The sequence below is a fragment of the Eimeria tenella genome, genomic scaffold, assembly GCF_000499545.2.
Source record: "Eimeria tenella Houghton genomic scaffold, Eth_scaff45, whole genome shotgun sequence".
In the NCBI taxonomy this organism is placed as follows: domain Eukaryota; phylum Apicomplexa; class Conoidasida; order Eucoccidiorida; family Eimeriidae; genus Eimeria; species Eimeria tenella.
The window spans coordinates 28,974-42,602 of NW_013543375.1; the positions used below are offsets into that span (position 1 = coordinate 28,974).

The following is a 13,629-nucleotide window of genomic DNA, read 5'->3' on the forward strand; positions in this document are numbered from 1 at the left end:
AGCAGCAGGAGAGGGGTTTGGCTGCAGAGGAGCTGACTGTGGAGCAGCTGTCGGCTTGGGGGGACAAGTTCAGCAGCAAAAAGAGCCACGGAGAAGCAGCAACTCTTTTTCAGAAACATCTTCACTTCAAAACTCCTTGTTGGCCAAATGCAATAATGCAAATTGCAAAAGACTTCAACCAACAGTGTCTGCAGAGCGGCAGGCCCCAGGACATGGTCCCTGAGGAGTGGCTCTGCGTACGCCTGCTGCTGCTGCTGCTGCTGCTGCTGCTGTTTGGGGGGCGAATTTGCAAGGGTTTTCGGTGGATTCGGGACGAAATGCTGCTGCTGCTGCTGTAGCTGCTGCTGATGGTTTAGCTGCTGCTGCTGCGGGAGCTACCGCAGGTCAGTCCAGTTGCTCTTTTTGCTGCAGCAGCTCCTGCCGCAGCTGCAGCTGCTGCTGCTGCTGCAGTGGCTGCAGTTCCTGTGGGTGTGCTTCGCGCTGCACAGGACACAATATTTTGTGACGAGAAAGGGATCGTGTTGAGAATGAGAGTAAGCGAAGAATCTGGTGCACGCGAGGGTTTAGGGTTTAGGGTTTAGGGTTTAGGGTTTAGGGTTTAGGGTTTAGGGTTTAGGGTTTAGGGGATAGGAGGGGTCCTGTGACACCTCTTGAAAATGAAGTAATTTTAACAACTAAATTAGACACATGCGGCAGCTAATTAATAAATGTTTTTGACTTTTAAAACTAAATTGTTTTTGAGTTTTCCTTCAAGTCAAAACAGCCGCCTGCTGCTGCACTTGGGGGATTTCTGAAATTGGCGAAGTGGGGTATTAAAATGAATAAATTGATTTCGATTTTATTTAAAAGGAAATAATTCATTATTTTGCGATTAAAAACTATTTATTTTCTTCTTTTTTGTTTTCTAATTAGGAAAACAGCCCCCCTTATGGCGGCGAGGACGAGCCGGAGTCGGGTGTCACTACACCTGAACTGTTCAAAATAAGAAAAAAGAAAATGGAACAAATGAAGCCGCACCGTTTCGTTGTAACGGCTCCAGTGCGTAAACAAATGAAATAAATTATAAAGTTTAAAAATAAATTATTTTATTTCTTTTTCGCTTATTTCCACTTCTTTCGCCGCAGCTTTCGCTGCACTTGGCAGCAGCGGCGGCTCCCAGAACACAAGTTAAATGCACCTGCCTCAGCACAATGGCCATTTAATTTGTTAAAACGAAGCAGTTATTTAATTAAATTAATTAATTAAATCGATTTGGGAAAATTTGATGCATTTTTCTGTTTTTCCCGCCTTGTTTGCAGGCCGGGTATATAGCGAAGGCCGGCATTAAAGTAAGCCACTTCTACGCCCTCAAATTAGATTTTAATTCATTTAAATTAATTTGAATTAAATTGAATTTCAATTTTTAATCAAATTAATGAACATTTTTAAAGTATTTTGAGAAATTTGCATCATTTCAGCAGCCACTTGTGCAAATTTGAATTTGCCACTACGCGGATTTTCAACTTTTGTCTTAGCCTGTAATTCTCCTCTCTCTCTTTTGTTTTATTTCTTTTTGAGTTAATTTATTTTTATTTATTTTACCAAAACATTTTGTTCATTTGAATAAATAAATGAACATGTACTCCGAATAGAAATTCTATTTGCAGCTTTCTGAATGGTCTCTAGTTAATTCAAATTTGTAAAAGAGCTTTAATTCAAATTGCAAGAAAAACCTTCAATTCAAGTTGAATTGAAATCCCTACGATTATTGCTTGATTTAGGAGCCTTTGATTGCACTTATTTTCAATTAAAAACATTCAAACTGCATCTATTATTTTCGACCAAAAAGGTCTAAATTGCACTTCTTTTCAATTTAAAAGGTTTAAATGTCGATTAAAAGGTCCAAAATGCATTAGTGTTCTATTAAAAAGGTTTACATGTCTTTAAAATGGTCTAAAATGTCTTTATTTTCGTTAAAAATGGTCTAAATGGCATTTATGTTGCTGTGGGGCCCCACAGATTGGCACTGTGTTGCCGCTGCTGAGCAAAGAAAAAGTGGGACAGATTTTTGGCAATCATTTTGCACACTTATGTTCAATTTTAGAATTTTAAATGTCAAGTAAAAGGTCTAAAATGCATTAATATGCAATTAAAGAGGTATAAATGTCTTTAAAGTGGTCCAAAATGCCTTTTAATTTCGAAAAATGATTGTTTTGCTGCGGGGCCCCACAGATCGGCACTGTGCTACCGCTGCTGAGCAAAGAAAAAATGGAGAAGATTTTTGACAATCATTTTGCGCAGCCGAAGAACTACAGAGAGCCTCTGTTGCTGCCGGACGGCCGCGTGATAAAATAAAGGGTATTTTGGCCATTCTTTGCATTTTTAGAAAAAAAAGAAATCCCCTCTCTTCTTTTTGAAGAGTTTAACTTTCTCGTCTTCTTCTGAATTGCAAAAAGAACAAAAGAATCTTCTTTGTCGCTTGAAATTGGGTATTTTAGCGCTCTCCTTTTCAATCTCAAAAAGAAAAGAATCTTCTTTTTGGCCTCAAAAGGAATTGTCTATTTTAGCGCTCTCCTTTTTAATCTCAAAAAGAAGAAAGAACCCTCTCTTTGGCCTCAAAAAGAATTGTCTTTTTTTTCATTTTGAAGCCGAGAAGGTTATATAAGACTTCTATCTTTTTCTGTTATTCTCTCTTTATCTCTAAAAAGCGCATCTGAGACTTCTTTTATCTTTATTTCTCCTTGTTCTATATTTAAAAAAGACAATTTGACCTCCTTTTATCTTTTATTCCTTTTTGTCTATTCGCCGTTTTCCAAAACGACCATTTTACTTTACGCCCTCTGTACGTACACCCGAAGCTGCATGCAGCCCAGCCCGTGAGAAACTTCCCACTATTAATCACCTTTTGCAAACAGTTCACTAATAAGTGTTTAAATACATACTATATATATATATATACATCTTTATATAACATGTATATATATATATTATATGTATATTTGCATGCACGGCGTTCAAAAGCCATTTCAAGTTCCCATGCATAGCCTACGCCGTGCATTTCGGAAAAACAAAACGGACACTGCATATTACTTTAGGAGAAAACAAAATAAATAATAAAATAAAATAAAATAAATGATAGAAGACTCCCACGGCAATTCAAGTTTCTCTACGTTGTCTTGGAACCTCCTCTGCAGCCATTCTGTTGGGGTGTACAGACAGCTCGCATCTACGCACAACTGGCAATTCCCCTTTTCTCCTTCAAAAGGCATTTAGTCTTTCCAATAACTCAATAAAAACATAGAAGTAAATACTTTGCCAATAATTCTCCATTTCTTCCCCCAAATATTCTTTTGGCGGCTTTCCCTCATCTACTGCTACGTTGCGTTTGCGGTGTACGTACACCTGAACTGCTGCCTCAAAGCTATCGACCTACATTTTTCAAATCTACCCAAAGGCCTCCACTTCGAAGCTGAACTACACCGAGGTAAACCTGCTGCTGCTGCTTCTGCTGCTGCTGCTGCTTCTGCTGCTGCTGCTGCTGTATTGGGAGACAACGAAAGGCAATAAAGAAATGCAACTGTTGAGGGTTCTGTCTTCAGAAAAACAGAAAGAGCCAAAAATGCAAAAATGCAATTTCGACTCCAAGTCCCTCATTTACTTTACTTGTGCTTCTTCTTGTCCATCCGGCGTTTGTAGAACAGCAGCTCTTCGCCCTAAAAGCAAAAACCCAAAATTCAAATTAATGATAAAAAGAGTTCCAATTTAATGATAAAAAGAAATTCAATCTAACGATAACAAGAATTCCAATTTAATGATTTTAAAAAATCCAATTTAATCATGAAAGCAAATTCAATTAAAAGATAAAGTGCAAATTCAATCACACGATAAAGTGCAAATTAATTGATAAAGTGCAAATTCAATTAAATGATGAAATGCAAATTCAATTAATTAATAAAGTGCACATTCAATTAAATAATGAAATGAAAATTCAATTAAGTCACAATTAAACCATAAAATACAAATTTAATTTAATAAAATGCAAATTCAGTAAAATGGCACATCTGCACAGCAACTGCGCTGTACGTACACCTCAGAAACACCGCGAAAACCCACTGAACTGTGACATTTTATTTCAAAAATTCATTTTGAAATAAAATGTCACAGGGGTGTGAAGGGGAAAATAAAATAAAAAGAAATTCAAATCCCCGCAGTCCCCTGTAGAATCTTTTGGCCGGGGGAAACTGGAGAAACGAAAAACAAATTAAAAACAACTTCAATTGATTTAAATGAAGTTGCAATCGCTCGCGCCCCTTTCAGGTTTCCCGGCTGTACATACAGCTCGCGGCATCTCGAAACTTCACTTCGGAAATCCATTCTAGAAAGCGAATTCAAGTGTACATACACCTCAACATCCGCATGCAATTGACAGCTGCACGGAAAAACGTGCAAGAGATCTAAGAAGCCCCTCAATCCAAAACAAAAGCAAATAAGAAATAGAGTATTCGTTTTGAAGGCCTCTTGCGCCAAATACAGGAAGAAGAAATAAAGAAAAAGCAAATGGACTCGAAACAAACATGAGAAGTAGAGAAGAAGGCACGGAAAGTTCCAGAAAAACCTGGCAAATGAAAAAGAAATCGAGAAACGCTTCAAAAGAACTCGAAAACACAAAAATAAAATGAAGTTCGGAGAAACTTGCCTCAAGAATGTAGCCATCTGCGCGTCCAACCTGTCCAGGTCTGCTGCTGATGCAGGCGAGGAGGCGGCCAGTGTTGAACTGCTCCTCCAGCAGCGGATCTATTTTCGGAATGCCTTTATTTCTTCTTTGTTCCTGGGCGAAGAGGGTGTGCTTGGAAGGGGCTTTCTCCTCGGCTTCCCCCTGCGCCTTCTTGCCCACGTCCAGTCCGTAGTAGGACCGGAACCTGCGGAAAAAGCCGGGAAAGCGGCGACTTTTCGGGACAAATCGAAGCAAAAACGTAAATAAAAGCCGAACTAAACTGTAAATTCGAAAAGGCGAACTCCAGAAAGGAAAAAGGTGAAAAGTGGCGCTGCGGCGGAAACGCGCAGGCGCGCGGAGCTGCCTATACACCTGAACTCCGGGCGCTGCGGTGTCACTGCAGCTCCGGGAACTCGGCGGAAACCAAGTCAAACTGGACTCAAATGAATCCCAATGAACTTGAACGTTAATTATTTGCATTTTAAAACCCACCAGGCCTTGAAAGGGGTGGCGTCGATGTGCACAATGGAGTTTTTCACGAGGGTGTTCGTCCGCACCAGCTCATTGTTGGAGGCGTTGTACACCACGTTCAAAATGCGGGTTTTCCTGGCGACCTCTGGCGCAGCGCAAAGCACAGCAAAGCCCAGCGACGAACTCGTCTTAGTTTCAAGCTTTAGAGAAACGAAGGGGAAACAAACCACCACGAACTCGTTTCAAATTCAAGTTTTGAGAGAAACGAAAGAGAAACAAACCACCAATTAGCGCGACTCGCGGCACTTCAGGCACAGCCCATTCAGCCACAGAAACGCGCCAAAACCGGCCCGTTGACTGCGCCGGAAATGCAGAAAAACAAGTGAGCGGCGCCCCGGGGCTTCCGGGGGGCGTCCGCCGCGGTGTACATACACCCGGGGGCCCGGGGGCGGAAGGCAGCGGCGGAGAGCCCGCGAAGAGCAAAAGGGAAAAGGAGCGGGAGAGAAAGGCGGGACGGCCGGAGGGGCCGGGAAGGGAAAGAAGTGAAGAGCGGAACGCACTCTGGCTGGCCCAGCAGTAGTTTCCAGTGTCTAGACGGATGGCCCTGTGCTTGATGTTGCCGCCCCTGCAACGCACTGGGCGGACTCTTTTGGAGCCAAGTTTGGTGACGGCTGCGGGCCTGCCGAGTTCATGTTTTCTCTTCTTCTGGTGCACGGGGAAGCGCCCGCCGGTCTTGCGGTGCTTGTGCCTTCTGTCGCGCGAAATCCCCATCTTTTTCTTCTTTTGAGCACCCGCAGAAGAAACAAAACCAAAAACTCACCCGAATTCCCGCGCAAAGATCCCAAATCCCAAACACAGCCCACGCACAAGTCCCCAGCCCGCCCCTGTGGGGGAGCGCCGCCCCCACAGCCCTGCGCCCACTGCATGCAGCCTCTTCCCGGGGGCCTCGCCCCGCCTTCTTCCATTAGTTCAATTTTATTTTGCAAATTTTATTATTTTTTCTCTTTTCTATTCGCTTCTGGGCCTTTATGAGCCCCCAAAGGCCGCCCACCTGCTGCAGCCCTCCGGGTGTACGCGCGCTCACTGCGCATGCACGGGGTGTATGTACAGCTCCGCTACAGCCAACGCTCCGAACTTGCGTCACAAATCCAAAACCTTCTGAAATATTCCCGTCTTCAACATTACACAATTATGTAAAGCCTAGATTTTTGCATTTACTCACTAACAATGGAGGATTACCTGTAAAGGCTCTGTAGTTTACCAGAAACTTTCACCGCCAGATCTCTTTGAGCATTATATAGTAGCCCCTCTAGGGAGAATTATTACATGTATTTAATGTTTATTTAACTCTAAGAGGGCCCAAGGCCCTAACAGCCTCGCTCTGACTCGCCATTAAGCCAATTGAAACCAACAGATGTTCCACTCGAAAGCCTTTGTAAAAGACTCTAGCTCTAGCTCCAGAAAGCGCATCTGAAGGAAACGCGTTTTGGGGAAAGGCTGTAGACGAGGGAGCCTGCTTCTGGTAAAAAGATTTTTGCATTCTGACTCTGAGCAAATGCCAATTCACATATCTAATTGCTTATTATTCACTGTGCTTGCCTAAGGGTTTCAAAGCGACGGCAGCCATGAAAAGCTCTAAGAAACAAGCTGTATTTGTTCATTTCTTTGCTCCTGTCTTAAATAAGTGGCAGCGGCCCAAGGAGTCATTTATAAGCTAACTCTGATGCAGTGTCAACTCAGAAGAAGTTGTACAAGCTTGAGTGTTTGCAAAGGGCGCTGCATGAATTCTTGAGGCACTACAAATTTTTTCATATTGAAATGATCCGGACATCGAATTCCTTTAACTTACTTGCCTCCTTTCTGAAATGATTTTAAGTCCCTTCAAGTATTTGGCCCGTTTCAGCAGCTTCCTACTGCCCAGAGTTGATTCCGCCAGCACATTCTGTCCTTTATCTGCTTTTTTCTATCATTGCATTGCATTTGACATAATTTTATCTCATTTTATTTATTTTATTTTATCTTTCTATTATTTGCCCCTACAGTGTAGATAAAACTGTGGTAGTGAAGTACAGCCTGAAGCGCAGTGATCAGAGTCTTCAGCTCTCTTGGTTCGGACGTAATCCCAAGTGTTAGGAGAATTGAAGTAATACAAAGTGGTACTTCAAGTAGCACAGGCTATCCTGATAAAAGGTGAGTGAAGAGTCTTTGTTTGGCTGGCAAAAGATGAAAGAAATGAATAAAGAAGACTTTAGCAGCGCATTTAGCTGCTTATGTAGAAGTGCCTGGAGCTCTGCAGAAGCTCGGGAAACATATGCGAGCACTTTAGTGTCTGGCTTTCTTCGTTTTCTGAAAAAGTAAAAGCCAAAAAGGCTAAAGTTTAGAAGACCAGCATTTCCTCTGCTGATGTTCACAAGGTGGCGAGCCTGGAAGTCCCATGGAATGATATTCGCGGTTTCTGGATGATTTCGCAATTTTCTCTTGTTCATTTCCTCGCCGCTTCAAATTATATATTATTTAAGTAATCTTGTGACACTGCTATACAAAATGAGGAGAGCTTTGGGAATTGGAGCTTTCTGCTCGTTATAAAGTGGACTTCAACAGGAGAAATGCATTAACAGAATTGAAACAGTAACCTCTGCTCTTCGTAAGGGCAAACTTCGCCTTGATAATCTCTGTTTGTGCAATCTTCAGAGAAAGATCATGCAAAGGAAGGTTTGCATATGCTGCCACTCAACTCCTTCAATTTTTCCATCTTTGGAACACTTGAATGATGACAAACGCGAAGTGCCTTTGGACATTTCCCGCTAGTCAAAAGTCCGACTGCTTAAATCCAGTACGTTTTACATAAAGGTTTCGCAGCGTTTTGCCTGGTGAATTATTGTGTAGTAATAGCTTCTTTCTTTTTGCGACAAAGTACATCTTTACACTAATGGATATATGAGGGTGTATGAGAATGTGCATGTGTTTTAGCAGCTGCTCACAGACGTGTAAGGCCTACGGTGGATCTAATTTATGCATTTAATGCTGATGTGCTCTGAAGTTTGTTCTGAAGTGCCTGACTGCAGCTCACAGCTGCGCGATGTCTTCAATATAACTGCTACCAGTACTAATTTTGGGCAAAACAGTAATGCTACTGGGTGAAGCTTTACAGCGAAAGTGGAACCGTATTAGGTAGGTTCACTGAAGAGGAAATGATTCATAGTTGTAGCGCTACTGGACGTCCCAATAGGAAAGAAATATGTGTTGACCTGTCTATTTTACTAGTAGATGGAGACAGCACTGCCAGTGCATTTGGACTCTTACAAAGATACTGTGAATCTTTGCAGTTTTTCGAAAAATTGCGCAGAAAAAAAAAAGGAAGAAATGCATTTGTCCTGTCTTTGTAGGACACAAGCGCTGTACAAATGCAGCAAAGGAACAAATTGCCTTGGTAGCACTGGGCAGCTTGCACGGGGAAATTGCAAGATGTATCAATTCGCCTGCTGGTTCTACTTTGTCATTAATCCTTTGGAGCATACAGCGCTTTTCCAGCTTAAGTTGGAACATAGATAATCAAAAGGCCTTTCAACGTAGTAGGCTGTCAAGAATGTTAGCAGGCACCACCGATATTTTTCGCACTTCGTTCGAAAAGTTCAAGTAATTATATTTAGTTTGGCGACAAATGATTGTGAAAGGCGCATTTATCCCAAGCACATAAATAAATATGTTATAAAGACAAAGCAGGTATCTAACTTCGCTACTGGCTGGTATTGAAAGATATGTAGACGGCTTACCACTAGAATACCCCACAGCAATGAGACTGTGGCTGTAGTTAGCTGCACTACAATGTAGCCCAGAAATGACCTTTAGGGTCGCATATTTCGGAGCATGAAAATTGGCATATTAAATACAACTAATTACCATAAAAGAAAAGAAATCCTACGGGTAAATGCCGAGTGTCTTGTGCACGCATGCCTCAGTTTTGGGCCAGCAAAAGGTTCGGTTTTGCTTTGCATTGGATGCTTGAACACTGAAAACGGCTACTGTTACTTCAGGATTTTTGTTCGCACTACCTTTTCGCCAGTGACAAATTATCATTTCATACAAATGCTGCAGGTGGCGCATCAGCGTGTTTCCCGAGAAGCTCTGCATTTCAGAAGTCTTTTAGAATCTGCAGGGACCTAAACAATCCTAGAATGCTTCTCAAATAAATGAAAACCTCCTGAAGACCTTACACGATTCGTGAGATGCTTCAAAGGGATCTGTTAAACTGCTGTCGCTCCGCTGTTTCAGACATCCACTCAGGTCCGTTCAACTTCTCATACTAAAGGATTCCCCCCAATATTGCAAGCAGCAGTTTAATGCTCTCGTCTTTGCGAAATTCTCGAATGTACTGCACATTTTGACATACCTCTTCTCTTTGCAGCAAACAAAGGCATTGCAGCTTTGGGCTGGGACGCTTGTTGTTGCCGTTTGGAGATTTTCTCTACTAGCTTCTCTCGTGGGACTTCCTATCCATTCGCGGTGTAAAATTTGTATACACAAAAGACGTTATAATCATGTGCGTAGAAGAACTTACTGAAAGAGGCAGGCCAAATGACATTAACGAGCTGTCACTTAATAGTCCTGAACTCATGAAAGGTCATTGTTACAACCCACATCCCAAGGTAAAGATAGTGACTCCGCAGAGTCCAAGAGAGAAAGGAAAGCAGTAAAATATTTCAGAAAAAACTGAAGAAACTGTGTAGAGGGAAAGGGCTGGCAGGTGCAAGAGCTGGAGCAAAAAGAGACGCGCAACAGCGTAAACGAGCAGCCCCAAAGTGCGAAACTCAGGACACTCACTCCTGGCCACTAGAAATGGTCTTGTTTGTTTAGGGCTTTAAAAAAGTGTATCAAGAAGACATTGAACAGGCCACTCTCACACAGCAACTCGTGAATGTCGTGACCCTGGTTGCAGCTTTTGTGTATGCGGAGTGGTACGTAATTCAACATTTAGCGCCAGTGTGAGATAATATCTTTATTGTGCTGCTTCATCAACACGGCAGCGAAGGGATGACAGCAACGGCACACAAGAACTTGTCCAAATGGGCTCAGGTGGTTCTGCTTACTACTGGCCTGGAGTTGGAGAAAAATCTGATGAGAAGAGGTGTTCATGGCTCAAGAGCCCTTAAGATTAAAGTGGTGCCTGAAAACTTAGGTTGCAGACGCAAGCCAGTGGGCGTCTGGAGCAGCAGCACTGGCTAACGCCCCGCGCTGTTCCCTCTCTGCATTGATTAGCCAAATAGCTTTTAAGGCAAAGTCGTCGCAGGGTCACCAACAGTGCTGGTGTCTGGCCTGTAGAGCCAGAGACGCTGGCGGGCTCTTGAGAATGTTGTCTAAGGCTGCATCTATTAAGGTATAGGGTGTCATTCAATGGCTGAGAAAGCCGTGAGGAAGTGTCTACTTGCACGAGAAATTCGGAGCTGATCGAAGCAGCCCTCCATCGATGCTCTGGAGAGAGGCAAACATCAATAGATCCTTGAAAGGATTCTCTGAAGGACTTAGAAGAAGTCTATCTTACGATTCAGTAGCACTCAGAGGATGTCTTTGAGGAATTCGAGCACAGGACATTGCCCTGCTTCCTGCTGCACTACCTCGTGTGCCTGTTCCTCCAGTGCACTGCAGAAAGCTGCAGACATTCTCCGGAAAAAGGACTTATGTCGGCTACTGCGGACGTTTTTCGTGAAGACTTAAGTGTGGCTGTTCAATTCATGCACCAGGTTACAGGGAGGTTACTGGTGTGCGAGCCTGGACACCACTGGCATCCGTGCACTCCGTGGAGCTTCTTACTCCACTTAGATCGCTGTAATATTAAATCTAAGACACATTTTTCAGCTGAATTTTTGCAAAAAGGCCTTTGTTGCAGCTGCAGCTGTAGCCAGCTTTCCCAGTGGCGCCGTTCAAGTTTTCAGTCGCGCTGCGTTTAGCCGCGCTGGGGACCGTGCAAATGCCCTCTGGCTGAATTTTTAAGAAAATGAATTAGAAAAGAGAAGACTGCTTCTCGAGGAAGGGAAGCATTGTCCAGACAAGCAGGCAGGGAGCTTCCGGGAACGTGGGGATTTGAAAGCTGGGATTCTGTCTACACCTGCGCGGCTGCGTGCGAGGCTGGAACGGGCAGCAGCGAGGCCTAATCCGAGGAAATTTAGTATTAAAATATCAGTAAACATATTTTGCGTCTTGCATTTTGGGTTATGCAATTCTGCTATCTTTGTTTGGGCTGCACTGGCAGTGTGGCACGTCTTTGCGTGGAAAGCGCTGCGAGCAGCGCTGTAGAGGCTCTTGGGTCAAAAAAAGCGGCGTTAAAGATGCAAATCGTCTTATAAATAGCATTGAAGTATTTATTGAAGTGGACTGTGGACTGTGGAGGCCAGTCTTCTGGAGTAGGGGGGCTCGCTAGAGAGGGAGGGGATCAGGACCGACTCACTCTGCTGGGGGACCGGGGGTGCAGAACAAGTATTTCACTTTTCCGGAGAAACCCAAAGTTCTTTCAGGTTTCATTTCTAACATGAGAAGACCATTTTTCGTAGGTTGGGGGGCATTTTTAGAGGTCTGCGAACGCTTCCTGGGCGCGCGTCGATGTTAGTCGATCGGTGTCCGCCGGTAGGCAACGGATTTAAGGGCTCTTGCTAATTAGAAGGTGAATAGCTCGGCCTTTTCGAAGCTTCTTAATGCTTTTTTTATCTTCTTGAAGACCGAGGGCGGCCGTTGGACCATCCCGCGCAGCGCGCTGCAGCTGCCCTCCTACAGGGCGCAACCGCTAGTGCTCTGGCCCACATCTCTGCACTTTTGCGATGCCGGCGGCTCTGTTTCTTCAAGAACAAGACCTGCAAACACTCGAGGATGTCGTAGGCGAAGAGAGGGGCCCCGGGGGCCTCCGGAGCTTCGCAGATCGGGCCCACTTCCCCGTGCCCCTCGACTTCCAGAAGGCCCCCGCCCCCCACAGACAGCGCCGGCGAACAGGTTTGGGCCTCGGCATTATTTACCTGCTGGTGGTGGGCCTCGTTGTGGGCAGGCGCATGTTGGCGAAGCCGCAGGACGCTGCTGCTGCTGCAGCGGATCCGCTCGAAGCAGCAGACCACGTTTCCCCCGTCCCGCGGGCAACAGCAGCAGCAGCAGCAGCAGGAGACGCTGCGAGCGAGAAGCGCCCCGGGAAGCAGCAGCAGCAGCAGCACTTGAGCGAGAAGCAACTCGGCCCGGCTGGACGCCCCGGAGCATGCAAAGAAGAGGAACAAGCGCGAGCAGCAGTAGAGGCCGCCGCGGCCGCAGTAATTGGCCCCGTGCAGGGTCCCGCAGCAGCAGCAGCAGCAGGAGGAGCGGTGGGGGAAGCGGGAGTTGGGACGAAAATGGGAAACGTGAAGGAAATGCTGGAAGCCGCAGGCGCGCTGGTGGAGGCGCTGGCCACACCGGAGGCGTCGCGGCTGCTGGTCAGCGCCGAAGAGGAATTCAAAAAGGCCGAAGAACTTGAAATGGACTTTGAAGAAGCTGCAGCTGTGGATCATCACCTGGATAATGCGCTGAAGGAGCTGCGGCGGCTGCACTCTGCGGCGCTGCGGGAGGGAAGAACTCTGGAAGACGAAAACGCCCGAGCCAGCCACATTGTGCCGCTCTGGGACCCCGAATCCGAAACAGATCCTCCATTTTTAATAAATGGTCAGTACGACCTGAGCGACTCTGTGCAGCGGATGCTGCACACGTTCAACTCGGTGACGGAAATGTCTCAGGAACTCTGCGACGACTTCAACGATGTCAGTCGCTCGCTGCTGATCTGTGGACAGTTCGACTGCGAAGGCGACGCCGAATTGATCACAGACGCTGCAAATTACATTCGCTACTTGAAACACAACCTCAGTGCGCAGCACGGCATCAAATACATTGCTAATCGGCTGCGCGAAACGATCTTCGCGGGGGTGAAGTCGCGGGAGCTCCGCAAGCGCGAGGCTTCGCTGTTGCTGCTGCAGGACGACACTGTGCAGCTGCAGATCTTCTTGAGACTCGCAAAGGCCGACAAAACGTCCCACTTGAAGAGCCAGGAGGGGCTGCACGAGGGGATCGCGCCGCTGGAAGTGATGCTGGGGGATGCGGAAACCTTGCTGTCCACTATGCGCATGCTGCTGACGGAAATTGAGAACTGCAACTCGATGGAAACCATGTTCGCCGCTGCGGGCCAGTTCGACGAAATTGGCATGACGGCGACAGAACTCATGCAGAATGTGCAGGAACACGCGTCGAGTCTTCCGAAGCACTTCGGAGGCATAGAGCGCCACATCCGCGTGTCCGTTGTCGCCGATTCCGAGCGCATTCACGAAGCCTGTGTGTCAAAGAGCAAGGCCGTGCTGGAGGTTCTCGAAAACGCGAAGAAGAAGCTCGAAAAAGGCCTGCAAAGCGACCAGAGCCTCCCACGAGCTGGAGCAAAGAAGCTCGACAGCAGCATGTACGAGCAGCTGCTG

At 45.5% G+C, this 13,629-nt stretch overlaps 3 protein-coding genes across 3 annotated transcripts in view; 2 read left to right on the forward strand and 1 right to left on the reverse strand.

Annotated features, from left to right (window-relative positions):
* Window positions 1–155: 155 nt before the first annotated feature.
* ETH_00009825 (uncharacterized protein) lies at window positions 156–2,334 on the forward strand (the record flags this gene model as incomplete). The annotated part of the gene is made up of 5 exons (XM_013377042.1): window positions 156–236; window positions 489–533; window positions 913–1,038; window positions 1,299–1,328; window positions 2,212–2,334. The coding sequence occupies 5 exons, from the start codon at window positions 156–158 to the stop codon at window positions 2,332–2,334; spliced, it is 405 nt and encodes a 134-aa protein (XP_013232496.1).
* A 1,304-nt stretch (window positions 2,335–3,638) lies between these two features.
* On the reverse strand, window positions 3,639–5,935 carry ETH_00009830 (40S ribosomal protein S8, putative; the record flags this gene model as incomplete). Its single annotated transcript, XM_013377043.1, has 4 exons — window positions 3,639–3,692; window positions 4,676–4,898; window positions 5,186–5,309; window positions 5,725–5,935. 4 exons carry the CDS (start codon window positions 5,933–5,935, stop codon window positions 3,639–3,641), a joined length of 612 nt encoding a protein of 203 aa, XP_013232497.1.
* A 6,038-nt stretch (window positions 5,936–11,973) lies between these two features.
* ETH_00009835 (uncharacterized protein) overlaps window positions 11,974–13,629 on the forward strand; it is a gene marked incomplete at both ends in the record, with an annotated part of 1,960 nt that continues 304 nt past the window's right edge. Inside the window, one exon of the mRNA XM_013377044.1 lies at window positions 11,974–13,613. Within this exon, the coding sequence (XP_013232498.1) occupies window positions 11,974–13,613 (1,640 nt within the window). The remainder of the gene's footprint in view (window positions 13,614–13,629) is intronic.